Source organism: Sceloporus occidentalis, unplaced genomic scaffold (assembly GCF_023333645.1).
Source record: "Sceloporus occidentalis isolate IW3139 unplaced genomic scaffold, rSceOcc1.0.p SCAF_119, whole genome shotgun sequence".
In the NCBI taxonomy this organism is placed as follows: domain Eukaryota; kingdom Metazoa; phylum Chordata; class Lepidosauria; order Squamata; family Phrynosomatidae; genus Sceloporus; species Sceloporus occidentalis.
The window spans coordinates 2243661-2265401 of record NW_028317099.1 but is presented as its reverse complement, the minus strand read 5'-3'; the positions used below and the strand labels follow the sequence as shown (position 1 = coordinate 2265401).

The following is a 21741-nucleotide window of genomic DNA, read 5'->3' as shown; positions in this document are numbered from 1 at the left end:
AGTGGGCAGCGCTCTTTAGTCTCCTCTGCAGGCATGGGAAACCTTTCTCCAGGGCTTCCTTTCCCCTCGGGGCCCTCAACCCAGACTCGGCTCCCTCCCAACCTGATGGAACCCTCCCATGGTTACCCTGACTACGGGCTTATCCTGAGTCAGCTCCACATTCCCCCACCCAAACAACAAGAGCCCACTCCAAAGCAGCAGCAGTTTCACTTACCCCTACCTGGCTCTCTGAGCTGGGGCTTGTTTTGCCCACTGGACCAATGCCGCTGGGGAGGATTGCCGGTTGCCCTTCCTTCCATAATTGGTGACGGCTGCTGGGGAGGGTCGCTGCCTGCGCCCCCTCCCGGATGCTCGTGCTGGGGAGAGCCAGATGATGGGAGTGTAAGCAGTGCAGGGCAGAGGTCAGCGACTCTTTGCCCGGTTGCCAGTGCTTCTGCTAGTGCAGGGAACAGTGCTGGGCAGAGAACAGCATCACTCTGCCCTGTGGCCAGCTCTTCCGCTGGTGGTTCCCTGCTAGCAGGTGGGGACCCTTCGCTGTGGGGCGGGCAGAGGCCAGCAGCACTCTGCCCCGTTGCCGGCTCTTCTGCCTGCCTGGCATTTTGCGGTGCTGGGCAGAGGATCGCGTCGCACTGCCCTGGTGGTTCCCTGCTAGCAGGCAGGGACCTTTCACTGTGGGGCGGGCAGAGGCCAGAGGCACTCTGCCCCGCTGCCGGCGCTTCCGCCGGACTAGGAGGGGCGCATGGTGCTGGGCAGAGAACAGCGTCCCTCTGCCCTGTTGTCGGCGCTTCTGCCCCCTCTAGTGGAAACCCATAGACCGCTGCCTCAAATTCCGGCGACTGCATGCGGTCCATAATCGCCCGGAAGACTTTCTCCCAAAAGTGGGAGGGGATGTATCAGGTGAGGAGATTAAGGGATACAATGGGTTGCCCCCACCTGTGTTATCCCCCCTGTAGTGCGGGTGCCGTCTGGGCAGACAGGGCTGTGCTGGCTGATTAAGAGCCCCAGCCAGATTATAGGATCGTCTCTTTGAAGGCTGGAGCTGCAGCCACATTCAAACAGGGTACACATGAATGTAATAATAATAATAACAGTGAAGATGAGACATGGTTCTTCACACGAGCCCTCTAGCTCGGTCTCGGTGCCGGCTTGTAATGCTGAGTGCTGGAAAATGACATCACGTCTTGTGCTCAGCAGTAAAGCAGCGAGCACCGTGGCAGAGCAGGGAGACTCGCCGCAGGACTGCTGAAAGGTAAGTGCAAAGGGGGGGTAGGGTAGATAATAGGGAGGGAGAGGAAGGGTAGATAATAGGGAGGGAGAGGAAGGGTAGATAATAGGGAGGGAGGGAGAGGAAGGGTAGATAATGACCCCTGGCGGGGGGGGCGGCATTTTAATCTTCACCCCAGGCGACATCATGTCTTGGGCTGGCCCTGGAATCAGCGATATTAAACTGAAAATTCTCAAATATTTCCTTTATTTTTATTTGTTGGGGTCCCTCCATGTTTTTGGAGATTCATAGGAATTTGGCAAATTTAGTTAAAATAGCAGTTCATATGAATCTTTAAACTTATGTTTTTTTTTCATTTTTCCCATTCTGAACTTTTTTGACTAGAGATCCCTTTGAGGTCTTTCTTTTAGGGGTGTGCGACCTGTGCGGCCGCACAGGGCGCCGTAGCAACAGGGGCGCTGTCCGGGACTTAAATTAAAACATTGTTTTTTTTGTAACTTTATTTAACATCCTCCATGATAAATAGTTTTTTTTTTTAACTTTATTTAGCATGGAGGATGTTAAATAAAGTTAAACAAAAAAAACCCCATTTAAGTCCCGGGCAGGTTGCTCGTGAAATTTTCAGCAACCGCTCGGCGCCCCTCACTCTCCGTGACTCCGTCGCGGTGCCGGCATTTCGTGCTGAGCGCCGGATTGAGTGGGAAGATGGACGCCTCCCGTTCCCACCGCAGGACTCCGGCAACAAGGTAAGTAAGGATAGGGGGTAGATAGTGATAAGGGGCAGGGAGGGCAGTGATAAGGGGCAGGGAGGGAGGCAGTGATAAGGGGCAGGGGGGGAGGCAGTGAGAAGGGGCAGAGGGGGGAGGCAGTGAGAAGGGGCAGAGGGGGGAGGTAGTGAGAAGGGGCAGAGGGGGGAGATTTTTTTCCTTTCTTTTTTTTGGGATGGGGGGGCACCAGAGGAGTAGTTCGCACAGGGCGCCAGAACACTTAAGGCCGGCTCTGTTTCTAGGCCTCAAGGAAACACTTATTATTCCATGAAAATGTCACTGGTGTCTTTTCAATTTTTTATTTCTACATTTTTCGTACAAGAACTTAATTGAAGGAACCATGAATTCTAATGTAAGGAGAATGTCCGGCCATCAATTTGCTAATGTGCAATTGGGTAATGCAGCAGGGCCGGCCTTAGGGGTGTGTGACCTGTGCGGCCGCACAGGGCGCCATAGAAACAGGGGCGCTGTCCGGGACTTAAATTAAAACTGTTTTTTTTTGTAACTTTATTTAACATCCTCCACATTAAATAAAGTTTTTGTTAACTTTATTTAACATGTAGGATGTTAAATAAAGTTAAAACAAACAAAAAAAACGATGTTTCAATTTAAGTCCCGGGTAGGGGCGCCGAGTGGTCGCTCGTGAAGTTTTGCAGCAACCGCCCGGCGCCCCTCACTCTCCGTGACTCCGTCGCGGTGCCGGCGTTTCATGCTGAGCGCCGGAATTTTTTCGGGCGCTCAGCTGTGAAGCGCGCACTGCGGCAGATCGGGAAGACGGACGCCTCCCGCTCCCACCACAGGACTCCGCCAACAAGGTAAGTAAGGATAGGGAGAAGGGGCAGAGGAGGGGGCACTGAGAAGGGGCAGAGGACGGGCAGTGAGAAGGGGCAGGGGGGAAGCAGTGAGAAGGGGCAGAGGGGGGGGGCAGTGAGAAGGGGCAGGGGGGGGCAGTGAGAAGGGGCAGAGAGAAGGGGATGGTGGGGCGCCAGTGGAGTAGTCCGCTCAGGGCGCCAGAACACAAGGCCGGCTCTGAGCAGGACAATGTTCCGAAGCACACAAACAAGTCCACCTGCGAATGACTCAAAAGAAATAAAATTAAAGCTTTGGATTGGCTTGGTCAAAGCCCTGACTTGAATATGATTGAGATGCTGTGACATGACCTTCAGTTCATGCTCGAAACCCCTCCAATGTGGCTGAATCAAAACAATTCTGCCAAGAAGAGTGGGCCAAAACTCATCCACAGCGAAGTAAATCTTTAACATTTGATTGCAGTTGTTGCCACTACGGGTGGTACAACCAGTTATTAAGTTTAGGGGGACAAAAAAATGTTTCCGTGAGTGATATAGGTTATGATTAACTTTTTACCTTTAATAAATTAAATGATCATTTGTGTTCACTCACATTGTGTGTTTGTGTACACAGAGTTGAAATATTCCAGAGGAATTAATATTTAAAATAAGTGGCTTCCTTAAAATAATAATCGCTATATTCTATGAAGACATTGTTTTTTCCCTCTGCCATTGGGTCATATGTCCTCTACACTATCCACATCATCAGATAAGAATCCACCTCCATGGAGCTCCCTTAATCTCCCTTCCATCAGGGTAACTCTTTGTTTAAGGCTCTGTTGGGCAATGCTATACTCACGGAGTAAACGAGCAAAACGAGTGTGTAGCAAGTCCAGGTTGGACTCAAAGACTTCCAGTTTCTCTTCTGTAGTCTTGCCTTTCATTGAATTATTTTCTTTGCTTTCATCAAGAAGGCCCTCTTTTATTAATATTTCCCTTCCTCTTTCTTCAAGAATATTCTTAGCATCAGGGTACTCCACCAAAGCCTCCATCAAATCACCCTTAGACAAACAGAAGAGGTCAGAGTATCCAATGCTACGAATGTTGGCTGTTCTTCGGTTGCCCATCTTACTCCCTTCAATATTAAGGATACTAATCTCACCAAAGCAACTCCCTGATGTCAATATTGCATATTGAGTTACTCCATCCTCTCCTACAACAGCTAGTCTTCCTTCTTTAATGATGTACATTTCCCTACCTATGTCACCTTTTCGACAAATGTAATCTCCAGGGCTAAAGACTTGTGGTCTTAGCTTCAGAACTAATTCCACTAAGAGACCCGCCTCACAGTTCTGGAAAATACGGACCTAAAAAGCAACAAACAAGTTGAAGTTAAGGAAATAAAGAACTAAAGTTATATTCTATAATATACATACATATTACATAATATACATACATATTACATAAAGACTGCTTATGTTAAAATAAAGAGTCGTAATAGTATGTGGACTATTGATTTATGAGAAAATCTGCTATTTAACCCCTTAATGACAAAGGGCGGCCCCTAAACCCATTGAAAACAATGCATTTTGAGCCCGTACATGTACGGGCTTTGTCATTAAGGGGATAATAAATCCTTTTTTGAAAGATAAAAGTGGCAATAGTATTTTACTCCATGCATATATTTTACTCCACATGCAGCCAGCTGGGGATTTCTTTCATACACATTTGCCTTTAAAAGTCTGTTGCATCAGGTTACCACCAACTAGGACAGAAGGTCCTCTTAGGTGGTCATGCCCTCCAGTTTACTGTTGCCCAATGGCCTGCTTACAAGGGAGATTGCTGATGGGAATGATACGGAACACTGTGCTGGGCATCCACAGCCCCCATAAGTTGCATTAAAAGTTACTGCTTGCTATAAAGGCAGAATGCTGACAGATGATGTCATTTCATGGTTCTCTGCAATGAGGATACTGGCTGCAGGGTGGGGCAGCTGCCTTGGGTTAGGCCTAGAGCACCTCCTCACTTCAATATTCTATTGGGTGTATATTAACCTCTTGACGACAATTGATGTGCCTGGCAGAAATCAATGAACAATTGCTTTCTTTGCTCACCTGGTGTTGCTGCGATGCCTTGACAATGAGGCATCCAGGAACACCAAAAAAAATGTACAATCACTCCTAGGAGCGGTTGTATTCACCATATTGAAAGGTTATATGCCTTTAAAAACAATACACAGCTCAGACAGTGTTGCTGAAGTGCCTCTATATAGAGGCATTCATCAACACACAAAAAAAGTCAGGGGGCCCATTTTTATTGCTCCTAGGAGCGTTTCAAACTGCCACCTGTGAAATGCTGCCTTTAACAAGATGGCCTCTCTCCGGACCCTCCTGAGAACTTTGACTACAGGTACTACATCAAACCATGCAGGTAAATGGTGCCCAGCTCAATAATCACTATGTGATCAGTGAATATTAAGGAAATAAAAATTGTGCACCTCCCAAATGTGACATTTTAGCCCCCAAACAACCAGGCAAACCTATGAATGAGTGGTATTACTATACTCAGGATCTGTTTCTGAACACATATAGGGATGCTATTTGACAGTGACATATACCAGAAGCTGTAAACTCATACTTAAAGTAAAATGTGTGAGAAAAAAACACCCAAAAATACTACCGCAAAGCTGGTGGTAAAATACATGCATGGAAATGGTTAAAATACCAAATGTCCTGTGATATCTACTTTTCAATAAAATATGGTTTGATGGGGTAAATTGAATTTGCCTGGTTCAAACATGTCCCAAACAGGATATGGGCACAGGATCACCATTTTTCAGCATTGAAAAATGTGCACCTCCCAAATGTGACCTACAAACAACTAGGCTAACCTATGCACGAATGGTATCACTGTACTAAGATGTTGCTGAAAACATATTAGAGTGTTGTTTGACAGTGACGTATACCAGAAGCTTTCAATTTATACCTAAAGTAGAATGTGTGTGAAAAAAATGTTAAAACAGCCACATATATGAATATGTGTAACAAACCTTTTTGAGAGTTTCCAGGTGGACATTTATTGCAATTTCAGCTCTTAATTTGTCTGGAAGGTTCTTTAACACCTCCTTTTCATCCACCGTTTTCTTATTGGTCCACAAGTAGTCAAACCAGCGTATGACCTTAGCTTCCAACTCTTTGCTTACCCTCCGAAATTGCATATAATGTTTGATGGCATCTATTTTGGCTTGGAACTCTGCCCTTGTGGCATTCATGTTGGAGATCATGGAACCAACATTCCCCACAATGGTAGCAAAGATCAGGACACCTACTAAAAAATCAAAGATGACAAAAAGGTACTCTGTATCTGTAACAGGTGGTGGGGTTTCTCCAATGGTAGTAAGGGTTAATGTAGACCAGTACAGGCAATAAACATACTCTCGGGTGAGGTAGCCATAGATAGGATCAGTAACATTGGGGTATACCCAGGAATCCTCTCCAAAGCCTATAGCTTTAGAAATTGCATAGTAGATGCAAGCATTCCAGTGAATAATGAGCAGAACGTAGAGTACTAGGTTGAAGATGCGGAAGATATTAGGGTAACTTGTCCGTGTCTCTGTCTGATCAAAGCACTCAAACATGCGTGGAAAATGAAGAAGTCGGTTGAAACGAAGCTCTGGATGATGGATGCCAAATGCCAGATAGCCAAGGTCAGTAGGAAGTATGGAAAGAACATCCAGCTTGAATTGCAAAGTCTGAATATAGCGGTCACTGAGCAATCTTGGGTCTCTAACAAGTAAACCCTGCTCTAGAAAGCCTAAAGTGAAAGAAGAAAAAAGTAAAAATGTATAAGCATAGATCGGATGAATAACTTTAATCTGGGAGATGGAATTCTGACTTTAGGATAAAGCTTCTCCAATGTCCTGACAGTTTTGAAATCTATATTTAATACTAATATCTGAAAAGGTATATTATGAACGTAGATCAGCTACAATGGAGTAGAATAAAAAGAGGTATTAAGTTGTCCATATCCAGGCATTTAATCAGTAGCAACTAAGGTGGTATCCTGTTACCAGAGCAATTAGTTCACCTGTACGAAGCCGAATTATGATGTCCGCAATGTATATGATGTCACAAATGTAATCCAGTATGAGCCACACTGTAGTGTAACTTGCCTGCAGATCATTAAAACATGCTCTAGATGAAACAAAACAGCAAGTTAACAAGTGCTCATTGAAAAACTTACGCACATATGTGACACAAAGAAAAAAATAAATAACTGCACACAAAACAAAGAAAAAAATACTAAGATGATAGAAGAGAATATAACTCAATACATCTCTAGGTATATGCAGAATAGATAATGTACAAAATTACCTGACTACCAGTAAGAACCAGTTATAGAGCACCGGCAATGTTATAACCAGAAGCCAACGATAATACAATTTTCCTGAAGGATCGACTACAAACAGCTCACAGATCTTCCTGTTGATCAGATAAATGACAGGTCAGTGGACCTGGATAACTTTTTTCTGATTAATAAATGTGATTTATTGTTTATATAGTTTTTAAATAAGGCATGCCCTTCTCCCATACAGCCTTCTAACTGGTCAAGATCCATTATTTCCACATTTCTCTATTGTAATATATTTTCCCTCATGTATTTATTTATTTATTTATTTTGTTTCTTATTTATTTCATTATTTATCTTTATTTCATGTAAATAACCATGTATATCATGCTAACCTACACTTTATGTGTGCGATTTTGTATAAATTATGTAATATTTATCATCTTAATACAATTCTGTTTGCATGTTTACAATAACTTGAATTTGAACATATTGTTTTATCATTGGCATCATTATACTTATTTCCTCTGTTCAAATAACCCGCAGTGTATATTGACATATACACCAATCAGGCATAACATTATGGAGTGAATAACGCTGATAATATTGTTATCAGGGAATCTGACAGTGGGTCAGATATATTAGACAGCAAGTGAACATTATTCATTCTCAAAGTTAGAAGCAGGAAAAATGGGCAAGTATAAGGATCTGAATGAATTTCACAAGGGCTAAAAAATAAATAAATAAAAATTTGATAACATTTAAAATTAATTATGCAGTGATGTCACCATCAAGGAACCATCCAGTTCCAACAAGATGTACAAAAAAAGTCCCAAAATATAAAAAATAAAGTTTATTTTTAGGTGCAAGTACTAAAATTATCACTGTATCTTCCCTAAAAATCCTGACAAGGAAAGAGTTAAAATACTAGCATTTCAAATACTCAAGGAGTATAAAAAATGAATGGTTTGATGGGGTAAATTGGCTGGGTTCAAAGATGTCCCTAGTAGTACATAGGCACAGACTGGCCAGATGTCAAAATGAAAAAAGCGCACTTCCCAAATATAGCCTTTAAGCCCCCAAACAGCCTGAAAAACCCATGCATGGGTGGTATCCCTGTACTCGGGAAATGTTGTGGAACACATATTCGGGCTGTTGTTTGCCATTTACATATACCAAGGGCTATAAAATCACTTGAGTTGCTTCTGCATTGAGATAGTCTCTTTTTCAAGTAGGCTATTTTAAGTAGGAGTTAAAAAGAAACAGGAGTTCCCGTGGAGGAGTACAAGTGGTGGAAAAAGCTTTATTTGGTTGCATTTAATTACTCTATTTTTGGTGTGTTTTTTTTTTCTTCTGTGTGAGCTGCAGCTCAGAAAATTGAGGGGAGTGGTTACCTAGTTTTACCTGTGTGGGTTTATCTATATAAAGCCCCAACTAACTCACAGAGCTTGCTCACTTGAGCCTCTTTTTCAAGTAGGCTATTTTAAGTAGGAGTTAAAAAGAAACAGGAGTTGAAAAGAGAAAAAGGGCTTACACAAAGTACTGTTTTTATACTGTTATATATTTATTGGACTGTTTTTGTTGAACTATAGTTCTGTACTTTTAACTGTTTATTTTTGACGGGTGTTCTTGTTTAACTGTTTTGTAGAGTTCTCATTTATTTCTTTTTTCTTATACTTGATTGTGAGTATGGTTATGGGAGTTAGCAAGCTTGATGATCTGACTCAATGCACATCTTGCCTCATGTATGCATGCCTGGATGAATCCGTCCAGGGTCCATACCTCTGTGGCAGGTGTGAGCAAGTGGCTTCTCTGGAAGCTCATATTAGAGATCTGGAGAAGCAAATTGCAACCTTGAGAAAGATAGACAATCTTGAAAGGAGTCTGCTAGTGGGGGCAGGTAGTGAAGAGGGAGGAGATAAGTCAGCTGGGGAACAGGCATGTAGTTGGGTAACAATTACACGTGGTGGTAGTGCAGCCTAACAGATTTGCCCACTTGAGTGAAGATGTTGGGTGCATCAGCTCAGGAGTAGCTATAGTGGAGGAAGCTGTTCCTTCTTACAGCCGAGGGAACAGCCCGTCTAGTATGAGTGGGGTTGAGAGCGTAAGAAAGGCTAAACAGGTTGTGGTGGTAGGGGACTCTATTATTAAGAGAGTAGATAATCTGCCGCTCTGATAGGCTCAACCGGACAGTTTGCTATCTCCCGGGTGCTCGGGTCCGGCATGTTGCTGACAGAGTGGATAGATTATTGGGAGGGGCTGGAGAAGACCCGGCTGTCATGGTCTATATCGGTACCAATGACAAAGTCAGTGGAAAATGGAAGGTCCTAAAGAATGATTTCAGGGAATTAGGAGATAAACTGAAGAAAAGGACCTCCAAGGTAGTATTTTCAGAAATATTACCTGTGCCACGTGCAACATTAGAAAGGCAGCGGGAGATCAGGGAGGTAAATGCGTGGCTAAAGTCATGGTGTAGGAAGGAGGGTTTTGGCTTTCTAGAGCACTGGGCTGATTTTGCGCTTGGGTACAATCTTTATAGCGGTGATGGATTGCACCTAAACGGAAGAGGGTCTGCTTTGCTAGGGGAGAGGATGGCTAGAAGGCTGGAGGGGTTTTTAAACTAGCAGTAGGGGGGGATGGACACAGAGATCTTGAAAATGTAGATAGCATAGAAAGGAGAGGGGCATCAGATCAGAACAAGGGGGGTGGAGATGGGGGAGGGGCAAGATCAGAACAGAGGAAGTAAGTGCACATCCTCGTAGAGATTGTCCATGGCACGCAGGAAACAATCCCAGGAATCAAGAATCGGGCTCTTGGTCTGTATGAGGTGATGAGCCCAGGCTTGTGGTTCTCCAGTGAGTAGTGAAATGGATACCACCTCCCAGGCCAAGTTACGAGCTCTACATCAAGGACGTCGCCCGGTGGAAGAGTATATAACCGAGTTCAGACGCCTTTCCATTGAGACCAGCTGGAATGAGCCAGCACTCCTGGACCAATTTCGATTAGGCCTATCCGAGGTACTTAAAGATGAACTCGCCCGAATAGGAGTACCCAGTTCTCTTGAAGGCCTTATCCAGCTGTCCCTGCAGATTGACCGGCGTTTACGGGAAAGGCGTCTTGAGAGAAACTCGTCTTTTTACTTCATTCCGGTACCCGCTGCTGCTACTCTTGGGGTTCCTTCCGGGGAAGAGCCGATGCAGATAGGGCTCACCCCTGGATCTCTTAGTCCTCAAGAAGTGGCCCGTCGCCGTGCTCAGAATTTATGCCTTTACTGTGGTAAGCCAGGACACTACATTCGTTCCTGCCCTACTCGTCCCATCAAGCGCAGAGGTAAGATGGATATCTCTTTTGAATCTAGTCAAGACACCAAAGGCAACAAGAAAAGTCTCCTGACCATCCTTCTCTCTCTACAGTGGAATCATAAGCCTGTACGTTTGTCCGCTATCATCGATTCCGGCGCCAGCGGTTGTTTTATGGATCTTCACCTGGCCAAAATCCTATCCATACCCATCCGTTCCAAGACCAAACCCCTATTCGTTCAGGCCGTGGATGGAAGCCTCCTCTCTTCAGGTCCTGTCACCTCTGAGACCGTTCCTGTACTAATGAACATCGGACCAGTCCATCATGAAACAGTGACTTTTGACCTCGTCAGCTCCCCTTTGTTCCCGCTAATTCTCGGTATTACATGGCTACGCACTCATAATCCTGCTATAGACTGGGCTACAGGGACCATCACCCTGGCCTCTAATCATTGCCAAACCACCTGCTACTCCGCTCCCCTGGCTCTCTTAGCACCTGTTCCCAGTATAGACGTTCCCCAGATCACAACAAGCTTGCCAACCCAATATAGTGATTTCCAGGATGTTTTCTGCAAGAAGGCTGCGGAACAACTACCTCCTCATCGAGTTTATGACTGCCCCATTGATTTGCTACCTCCCATACCTTTCGGAAGAATCTTTCCCCTATCCGAATCAGAATTAAAACATTTGAAGGAATGTCTGGATGACAATTTAAAGAAGGGCTTTATTCGTTCCTCAACCTCTCCAGCCGGAGCCAGCATATTCTTTGTCGAGAAAAAAGACGGTTCTCTCCGGCCTTGCATTGATTACAGGGATCTAAACAAGATTACCATAAAGAACAGATATCCTCTACCATTGATTCCTGAGCTTCTGGACCGAGCTCGCTCTGCCTCTATTTTTTCCAAACTTGACCTCCGGGGAGCATATAATCTGGTGCGAATTAGGGAGGGAGATGAATGGAAGACGGCTTTTCGGACTAGGTACGGGCATTTTGAGTATACAGTGATGCCTTTCGGTCTTTGTAATGCCCCAGCCACCTTCCAGTATTTCCTAAATGATGTCTTCAGAGATTTTTTGGACATTTTCATGGTGGTTTACCTCGACGACATCCTCATCTTTTCATCTTCTCTGGTGGAACACAGACAGCATGTAAGGAAGGTTCTACGTCGCCTTAGGGAGAACGGCTTGTATGCCAAACTTGAAAAATGCGTGTTCAAAACCACCACGATCGTGTTTCTGGGATTTATTATGACCCCCAAATCCATTCAGATGGATCCTACAAAGGTTTCTGCAATCAAAGACTGGCCTGTCCCCTCTTCTAAAAGGGAGGTGCAGAGATTTATCGGATTCGCGAATTTCTATCGGAAATGTATTCTGATACAACCACTCACCTCACTCACCAAACAAGATACGCCGTTCCGCTGGTCCTCTGAAGCCCAAGATTGGGTTTGATCTCCTTAAAGGCAAGTTCACGTCCGCACCGATTCTCGTCCTCCCAGATTCGTCCGCTCCCTATTTCATCGAAGTGGATACCTCCGGGGCTGCCTTGGAAGCAGTTCTCTCTCAGAGATGTGGGGAGAAGCAACTTCTTCATCCAATCGCGTATTATTCTAGGAAATGATCTCCTGCCGAGTTAAATTACGATGTCGGGGATAAAGAACTTTTAGCCATAAAGGTGGCTCTGGAGGAATGGCGTCATCTACTGGAAGGAGCTGTACACCCCATTACTATTTACATGGATCACAGAAATCTAGAATATCTTAGGTCGGCACGACGTCTTCGTCCCCGCCAAGCCAGATGGGCACTATTTTTCGCTTTCAGCTCCATATTACTTACCTCCCTGGTTCCAAGAATACTAAAGCAGATGCTTTATCCCGTCTAGGCTCCAAAACACAGGCCATGTCAGACGCCGTACCAGAGACCATTCTCCCCGCAACATGTTTTGTTACTACCCAGTCATCCCTCCTGGATCTTGTTAAATCAGCTACCTTCACTGTTTCTCAGAGTCCTGAAACCCACAACCTGGTCCGGAAGGACGGTTTGTTTTACAAGGGTGAATGCATTTATGTGCCCCCTACGGTCCGGTTTGAGGTTCTCCATTTTTTTCATGATTCCAGGATGGTAGGGCACAGTGGCATTAGGAAGACTAAGGAACTGGTCACCAGATCCTTTTGGTGGCCTGCCTTGGATAAGGATGTACGCCAGTATGTTTCTGGCTGTTCGGTCTGTGCCCGATCAAAGGACCTACACCTACGTCCCGCAGTTCTGTTACAGCATCTACCTGTGCCTGCCTTACCCTGGGAGGACATTGCGCTTGACTTCATTGTGGACCTTCCCCCTTCTGAAGATCATACCACCATCCTAGTTGCAATTGATCGTTTTACCAAGATGGCACATTTTATTCCCACCAAGGGCATCCCTTCCGCCACCATTACTGCTTCTTTGTTCTTCAGAGAAGTTTTTCGGCATCATGATCTCCCCAAGTCTATTGTATCTGACAGAGGGGTCCAATTTACCTCGCACTTCTGGGAAGCGTTCTGTAAGGAGTTGGGTATTAAACGCTGTCTGTCTACAGCTTTCCATCCTCAAACCAACGGTCAAACTGAAAGGACTAATCAGACTCTGCAACAATATATTCGATGCTATACTTCTTATTTGCAAGACGACTGGTTCCAGCTGCTACCTTGTGCTGAATTCTCCTACAACAATACTCTCCACTTGGCCACCAGGATGTCTCCATTTCGGGCCACTTATGGTTTTCACCCTCGCACTCTTCCTGATCTACCTAGAGTCTCTTCGGCTCCTGGCCTCTCGGTAAAAATGAAGCTTATGAGGGAACAATTTGCTCTAATAAGGGATACACTGTCAAGGGCTCAAGCCACTAGTAAAGTGTCGGCTGATAGAAGACGGTGCACTCCCCCTACATATAGGGTAGGGGATCAGGTTTGGCTCTCCACCTTGAACTTGCGATTGCGGTGCCCTTCCAAAAAATTAGGTCCCAGATAAGTAGGACCCTTCACCATCCGCGAATTGGTGGGCCCGGTGGCAGTTCGCCTGGATCTACCTACAAATCTGAAATTGCATCTGGTTTTTCACGTATCTCTGTTGAAACCTCTGACTCCTGACCCCTTTCGCAGTAGGCATACATCTCCCCCTGCACCAGTCCTTGTGGATGGGTCCGAAGAATTCGAGGTTAGCAAAATTCTAGATTCCCGTTTCTGGAGGAGTCGGCTTGAATATTTGGTGGATTGGAGAGGCTATGGGCCAGAAGATCGTTTCTGGGAACCTGCGGGCAACCTCCATGCTCCTAGACTGGTTCGGGAGTTTCATCGAAGGCACCCGACTCGTCCCAGCCCTGGGCGTGTCCAGAGGCCACGCCTTCGGAGGAGGGGGAATGTCACGAACAGCACTTACCTTTGCAGCGGGTAGCCGTGTACCCGTTGCTCGACACGTCCTCCAGCCGCATGGTCTGCTGCTGTCCCGTCGAGTGCGGCGCGCACGCGCGCATACCGGCACTCTTAAAGGGACCGCGTCCCGGAAATTGAATTGTTAATTGAGGGGCTTCTGGACTACTTAAACAACTGACACCTTTGCTAAGGTGCTCAGTTGTTGTTTGGAGTCTCAGAGAGCAACTCAGCGTCTGTTTCCTTGAGTTTCCCAGTAATTTGCCTGATTTAACCCCTTCCTGCCTGCTCCGTTCCCATACCTGTCCTGTCCCGTCCTACCTTGACCCGTGCCTTTCCGTCCCAGCTTCCCTCCGGATTGCCTTATCGGTTTAACCCTACGTCTGCTGTGGCACACCTATCATCTGCTGTCCTGCTCAGAGTCTGCTGTTTTACCCTACGTCTGCTGTGGCGCTCCAGTCATCTGCCGCCCTCTGCTCAGTCTCCTACTAGCAGCCTCCACCTCTCTGCTAGATAGAGGACAGTGCATGGTTCGGTCATCCTGCAAAGTATTCCACCTCTCCCGGACCAGGTAGGCCTAACACAGAGATGGGAGTGTTGGTTAAGGAGGACCAGGAAAAAGCAGAAACTTTAAATAACTATTTTTCCTCAGTATATGTTAAGGAGGAACCTATGGCAATGGATATACATAGGACTACTGAAAAAATTGCAGTCAGACTGTGATTGGATGGCTTAGGACAAGGTGCTGCAGCAACTAAAGAAAGTTAATGTTAACAAAGCTCCAGGGCCTGACGGTATTCTGTTTCTAATCTTTCGGGATTCTTTTCTTTCAGGAATTGTACCAGAGGATTGGAGGGAAGCAGTGGTTCCTATATTCAAAAAGGGTTCAAACTTTGTGCCCGGAAATTATAGACCTGTGAGCTTAATTTCTGTGGTTGGGAAAGTATTTGAAGGGCTGTTTAGGGATAATATTCAAGAATTCATTGGGAAGAACAGTATTATTAGAAAAAATCAGCTTTTATGAAACATAGGTCCTGTCAAACTAATTGAATTGCATTCTACGAAGAAGTAAGTAGAAGTGTAGATCAGGGTGTTGCAATGGATGTAATCTACTTGGATTTTGCCAAGGCGTTTGACACGGTTCCACACAATAGGTTAGTATTCAAACTGAAGGAAATTGGTCTAGATGCAAATTCTTGTTATTGGGTAGAACATTGGCTTAGAGATAGAGAACAGAGAGTTGTTATAAATGGTACATTTTCAAGCTGGTCAAAAGTGGTACATGGTGTCCATCAGGGTTCTGTTCTGGGACCAATTTTATTCAACATATTTATAAATGACCTGGCAATAGGCATTGAAAGTCATGTTTCTGTGTTTGCAGATGACACTAAACTAGGTAAAGTAATACAGTGCGAGCAGGATATTACAGTGCTGCAGAGGGATCTAGATAGACTGGGGGACTGGGCACACAAATAGCAGATGAAATTCAATGTAGATAAATGTAAAGTTATGCACTTCGGGGTAGGGAATGCACAAGCAACCTACACCCTAAACAGAAGTGAATTAGGGGTAAAGACAAATAAGAAGGATTTGGGAATTGTTATAGATAACAAACTAGGCAACAATGTGCAATGTCAGTCAGCAGTTGCTAAGGCCAGTAAGGTATTGTCGTGTATAAAAAGGGGCATCAATTCACGGGATAAAATATAATTTTGCCTCTGTATAAATCAATGGTAAGGCTGTACCTTGAATATGCTGTGCAATTTTGGGCACCTATTCTAAAGAAGGATATCATAGCACTAGAAAGGGTGCAGAGGCAGGCTACAAAATTAATAAAAGGAATGGAGCACTATAGTTATGAAGAAAGGTTAACAAATTTAAATCTGTTTAGTTTAGAAAAATAGCGCCTCAGAGGGGATATGATAGCATTATATAAACATATTCGGGGCAAATAGAAACCATTGTTTGGAAATCTGTTCACAAACAGGACACGTGGTCATGCGTTTAGACTGGAAGAAAGGAGATTTAGTCTAAGGCAGAGGAAAGGGTTTTTTACAGTAAGGACAATAAGGATGTGGAATTCTCTGCCTGCAGAGGTAGTTTTATCAGAGTGTGTACAGACGTTTAAACAGCAACTGGATGGATACTTGGAAAAACATAATATTCGGGGATAAAATCTTTAATTATGGGGAAACAGCTTATTGATCCAAGGAGAAATCTGACTGCCATTTTAGGGTCAACAAGGATTTTGTTCCCTGGTTAGTGCAAAATTTGAAAGAGCCAAACTGGGGGTTTTTTTTGCCTTCTTTTGGATCAACAGCAACAAATTAACAGATATAGGAAAGGCTGAACTTGATGGACGCATGTCTTTTTTCAGCCTATATAACTACGTAACTATGGATAAAGTATAATGTGTGTGAAAAGGAACACACAATCAATTTTTTTGACATCTGGTCAGTCTGTGTCTATGCCCTATTTGGGACATCTTTGAAACCATTCATTTTTTTCAAGTAGACACCCCTTGGGTATTTGAAATGCTAGTATTATTTTTAATTCTCAGTTTATTGAAAAGTAAAGTTGACCACAAAAACACAGTACATATCAAACACAATAAAGTGGTACAATGGGTGCAACATGCAGTACAATATACATCAGGCACATAAGATGTGCAGCTCCATATAAGAAAACACAAGAATGGTATCTGATTATTTAAATGCACAGTGAGTGGTCAAGTAGTATAATTAACAGGTATCATTACATAGCAAAACCCAGGAACAGAGCAATGCACGTTATATCCAGAGAATCTGAGAAGACAGCTAGGCAGGACTGAACATGATATAACAAAAACCAATCAACAAATGAACGGATGGATTTAATAGAAAGTAGACATCTCAATGAGAAGAGAAAAAAGTATGAGCCTGATACAGAAAATTAAAAGACCGCATAATGGAAACGTGCAGAGATCTAGAGACCAAATCAACAGGGATCAAGTACTGGGGGGTCACCAGAGAAACCCATTAATACTCTATGACAGGTAGGGGACATGGGCAGGAAATGGTGAAGTTCAGCAGGAACCTTATACCATCTGGTGAGCAATTTGTAAGAAGATTCCTGAAGCTTACTTGAAATAGTCCCTTTGTGGGTAATTATAATGATTTCATCCCAATCCTCTGTGTCAAAAGAACAACCTAGGTCCCTTTCCCATAAGCCTAGAAAGTATGGTTCACTGAGGAAAGCTGAGCTAAGTGGATTTTCTACAGAGTAGATAAAAGGTGGGAGTGGTGACCCGGATCAATGCATAGAGCTTCAAAAAGGGGTAGGGGGAGTGGTGGGGTCATACGTGGTCGACAATGACGTAAGGAAATGTTTAATTTGATGGTAGAAAAAAATGGTTTGGAAAGGTACCAGAGAGACCCTAGCCATGGTGGAGACAGGGCGAAACAAGTTATCCTGATAAAAATGCATAAGTCTTAAAACCCTCTCCCCTTCAGGCAAGAGATGCTTGACATGACTACCCCCATGCCAGGAGGGAAGGTCGGGTTGAAGGAGACCTGGAACAGAGGGCTAGGAAACCTCATCCAACCCATCTTAAATAAATGTTTCTGAAAACTTTCTGAAACTTTCAAAGTGGGTTTAAGTGTCGGGTGTTTGAGTATCCCAGGTTGGCAGTGTTGTTCCGCCAGCCAAGGCACTGCAGAAATGTCTGCGACAAATAAGGAGTTTTCAATGTGTACCCATTGCTTCAGGGCGCCCGCCGTCCACTCCACCACCCTGCGCGCATGAGAAGCAATCCAGTACCCCTCAATGTCTGGGAGGCACAAACCGCCTCGCTCTTTCAGTCTAACTAAATAAGGCCAATCTGGGGGGGGCGGCCAGACCAAACATATTTAGTAAAAGCTCTGTGCCATGCCCTAAGAAAGGACCTGGTAAGGTAAACGGGAAGGGTCTGGACTAGATAAAGAAAGCGTTGGAGAATATTCATTTTCAGAACCCCAACCCTGCCAAACCAGGAGATGTGAGGGAAAGACCAACGTCTCAAATCCACAATGACTGAAGACAAAAGAGGGACAAAATTAACCCCAACCAAGGTTGAGGGATCCACCGGTATATAAACACCAAGGTAAGTTAAATATGTGTCAACCCAACGAAAAGAAAATGCAGCTTGATTAGTGGTTTTCAAGGAGGGAGATATATGCATATTGATCTTATACTGAGATACGGTATGAAACAGTTGTAACTCAGCCGTAATATGAGAGAGGCAGCAATGGATTGGAGACCATGCAAAGTAAGTGATCAGCGTAAATGGAAAGCTTATATTCAACCCCCGCAACAGAGAGGCCAGTAATATTAGGGTTTGCCTTCAAGGCATTAGAGAGGGGCTCCATCATTAAGAGGAACAGCAAGAGGGACAAGGGGCAACCCTGTCTCGTACCATTGGTCAGTGAAAACCTGTCAGAGATAATACCATTAACCCGCACATACACAGAGGGAGAGCAGTACAAGGCTCTTATCTGTTGTATAAATCTAGTCCCCAACTTCTCAAGCACTTGAAACAGGAAGGGCCATGAGAGCCCTTTTCTGCGTCACGCAAAACCAGAAGGAAGGAAGTCTGCTGGAATTGAGCTTGCGCCAAGAGATTTATAACTTTAATAATATTATCCCTAGCCTCCCTCCCGGGGACGAAACCAACCTGGTCACTATGAATCAAGCCAAGAATGAGAGAGGAGAGCCTAACGGCCAGGATTTTCGCGAGTATATTGAGGACCATGTTAATTAAAGAAATTGGGCAATAGCTGCCACATAGTTCAGCGTCCTTTCCAGGTTTGGGAATTACTGTTATATGAGCCAATACGGATTGAGGGTCTAGGAGGGCCCCTGTAGCTAAAGAATTAAAAAGAGTAACCATATGTGGGCCAAGAACTGAAAAAAATTACGATAGTAAAGAGGGGTAAACCCATCTGGGCCTGGACTCTTACCCTGGGGGAAGGATTTAAGAGCCCTCTCTATCTCCTCCAAGCTAATGGGGGAATTAAGGTCCTCCCTCTCCTCTGCCGTGATCCTCTTACGTAAATGCTTAGTAAGATACAAATCTATGAGCGATACAACCCGTTGTTCTGGTTCCCTCTCAGACGATATATTATAGCGCTCATGGTAGTAGCTCGCAAAACATGCAGCTATATCCCCAGTGGTGTGATGGAGGTTACCATTAGAGTCCCTAATCCTGGGGAGATAAACCCTTCTTGCACATAAAGCATCGCCCAATTCGTAAAATTTCTTCCTAGCAAGAAGAAAATTCAAAAGGTACGCAAGATGGGACCTAAGTGCCTTAAGCTGTTCTAGAGTCACAACAGATAGAATTGAATAAGATGCCCCCTGATAATAGCTTTATGAGCCTCCCAGACCGTCGAAATAGGGGTATCATGTACCATCTTTTCCTCGAAAGAATGTTTCAGGTGTGATGTGAGATCTGGGATAAACGTGGGAGTGTCAATTAAATTTTCATTAAGGCGCCAACACCACACCCTAGGGGGGAGCAGCGGCAAACGTAAAGTGAAATGGATCGGGGCATGTTCGCTGAGGGTCTGAGGGCCGATCTCCAAAGAATGTAAATAAGATAGGTGGTGATGAGACATGAACAAGGCACCAGGTATCAATTAAGATTGTGAAGAAGCATACGTTTAACCCTCTTAATTTTAACAAACGGAATATGAGAGATCCCTATAGAATAATCGAGTCTTTTAGAAACAAGATTTTTTTTTTTTTTACAAGAGACCCATTTTCTCTGCACTAGAGAATTTAAATAGTGGATAGGCATTTCCAGACAGCCTTTTTCTCCAGCTCTCCTCAGTCTAATACCAAGACCATATTAAGGTCCCCTCCAAAAATTGTTATGCCCTCCTGGAAATCTGCCAGCTTGGAGAGAAATTTTACTAAGAAGGGAACCTGTTCTTTGTTAGGCGCATACACAGTAGCGAGCGAAAGAAAACCTTTGATCATTAAACCTCTACCCTCGGTATCTTTCCAAATATCTATGAGCCGGAAGGGCAGTTATTTATGAATGAGAATAGCCAACCCTTTGATTTTAGACTGAGGAGAGCTGGAGAAATAGGCTGTCTGGAAATGCCTATCCACTATTTAAATTCTCTAGTGCAGAGAAAATGGGTCTCTTGTAAAAAACAAAAAAAAAGCAATCTTGTTTCTAAAATAGTGTAAAACATAAAGTAGTCTAGATCTCTGCTGCGGTTTATTTAAACCCCTAACATTTAGGGATGTACATTTTAGAAAGGTATCAGACATAAAGTTGGGATGTACAAAGGCAAATATACAGTAAGCGATGCCACAAACCGTCCGTATAAACAAAAGAAAAGGAAGGAACCAAAAACAAAAGACAACATGTAAGGGCAAACAGGTGCCCGATGTATGCACATTGAATTATGAGCCAATAGACCATGCTAGTGGTCGGAAACCTAAAACCTCGTCCCTAAGGGCAAGGTGGGTCAGTTCTGTAGGGGAAATGAGGTATGTAAAGAGTAAATGTGTAACAGTGGAAACTGAAAGAAAAAGGGTAAAATGAGATGCAGGTGTACCCTCTCCGTGTATATGAAAAGAGTGACTAAATGTGGATGTATGTGTGTAGGTATAGAACAACATAAGCACAAATATCAGGCAGGGAAAACCTGACAAAGGCCTAACCAGAACAAAAGAAAATCATGATATTATGAACGCTAGTAGAGAGCGAAGAGTGTGGGGCGTATGAAAAAACACATAAGTGGCTGACTGAGAGTAAAACCACAGAGGTGGGAGGGCATATTAACCCAGTAAGGGGCAGATGATTGTAAATAGTCGTAATGTTATCAGTGCCATTCAGTAAATGTGAAATGTGCAATGTCCGAGCATACTCCACCAGACATATATGTGGCTGACAAAAAGTAAAACCGCATAAACACGATCGCCATCGGGCGAGTGCATAGCCATAATGCAAGCAGGGAACCCCATAGGTGTGTATGTATAATGCAATGATAATGCAAGAGGAACCCCCCAAAATGGCCATACCAAAGGGGAACGCAAATAGAAACCAGAGGCCAAAAAGTATCCGGGCAATGTGAGAGAAGGTGCCCAATACCATTTAACAGTGTAAATAATAAAAAAGGGCCACTAGCTATAAAGAAACCCTGGAGTCATAGGCGTAAGGGGAACATGACCCTGCCAGCACTACAGGACGGTGCACATGGTATTAGGGCAGGAAAGGGTTAACCCAGCAAGGGTTAGCATGAGGAGAGAATGCACAGGGAACGAGGGAGGAAGTCACAAGGAACGTGACTGTAGGGGGAAGGGGACAGGGCTATAAAGCCCCTCTAAGCACACGTGCAGGGGGCAATTACTGAACAGCACAGAAGCAGTTTGCAGTCTCTTGTCTCCCTCTGTGTGTGTGCGTTCCTGTGGAGTGTGGGCGGACCAGTTCCAGGGCTCGTTGGCCTCCTGTGCGCCTCAGCCCTGATGCAGATGTCGTCCCCAGCCCAGCCTGCACGCCGGTCCCGGGATGTTGCCCGGTCGTGAAAACGGCCGGCTTCACGGGAGCGTGGTGGCCCCGCACGGGCCCGAGGTTCGCATTCCGAGCCTCGGTCTGCCCGCTCCCCATCTCCTGCTGCCAGTGTGATGTCCGTGGCAGCTTCCTGGAGTGCTCTGGATGAGCCTGATGTCGGGGAATCCTCCCCTCCCCTGCTGCTCACGGTGAGCAGCCGGCTCCGTCTGCTTCCTCTCGTCCTCACGTGTCACGTAACTCAGCATCTCCTGCTCGTGTACATGCCGGCAGGATGCCCTCTGGTGCTCGTTCTCGGAACCAGAATTTTTCTACAGCGGGTCCTGGCTCCCTGCCCGCTCGAGGACATCAGGATGATGATGCTGTTGCTG

At 44.8% G+C, this 21741-nt stretch overlaps 1 protein-coding gene across 1 annotated transcript; it reads right to left on the bottom strand.

Moving 5' to 3' along the window:
- Positions 1-3517: 3517 nt before the first annotated feature.
- LOC149282330 (cyclic nucleotide-gated channel alpha-2-like) lies at positions 3518-8872 on the bottom strand. Its single transcript, XM_089498381.1, has 5 exons — positions 8868-8872; positions 7154-7261; positions 6867-6973; positions 5830-6593; positions 3518-4147 (listed from the first exon to the last, which is right to left on the bottom strand). The coding sequence occupies exons 1-5, from the start codon at positions 8870-8872 to the stop codon at positions 3518-3520; spliced, it is 1614 nt and encodes a 537-aa protein (XP_089354507.1).
- Positions 8873-21741: the final 12869 nt, after the last annotated feature.

Bases quoted from the DNA above. Each gene is read 5' to 3' on its own strand.
- LOC149282330 (XM_089498381.1), bottom strand. The intron at 6,974-7,153 runs GTAATTTTGTAC...TGTTTCATCTAG, and splicing joins TGGTTCTTACTGGTAGTCAG to AGCATGTTTTAATGATCTGC. The intron at 4,148-5,829 runs GTTTGTTACACA...GTTGCTTTTTAG, and splicing joins ACCTGGAAACTCTCAAAAAG to GTCCGTATTTTCCAGAACTG.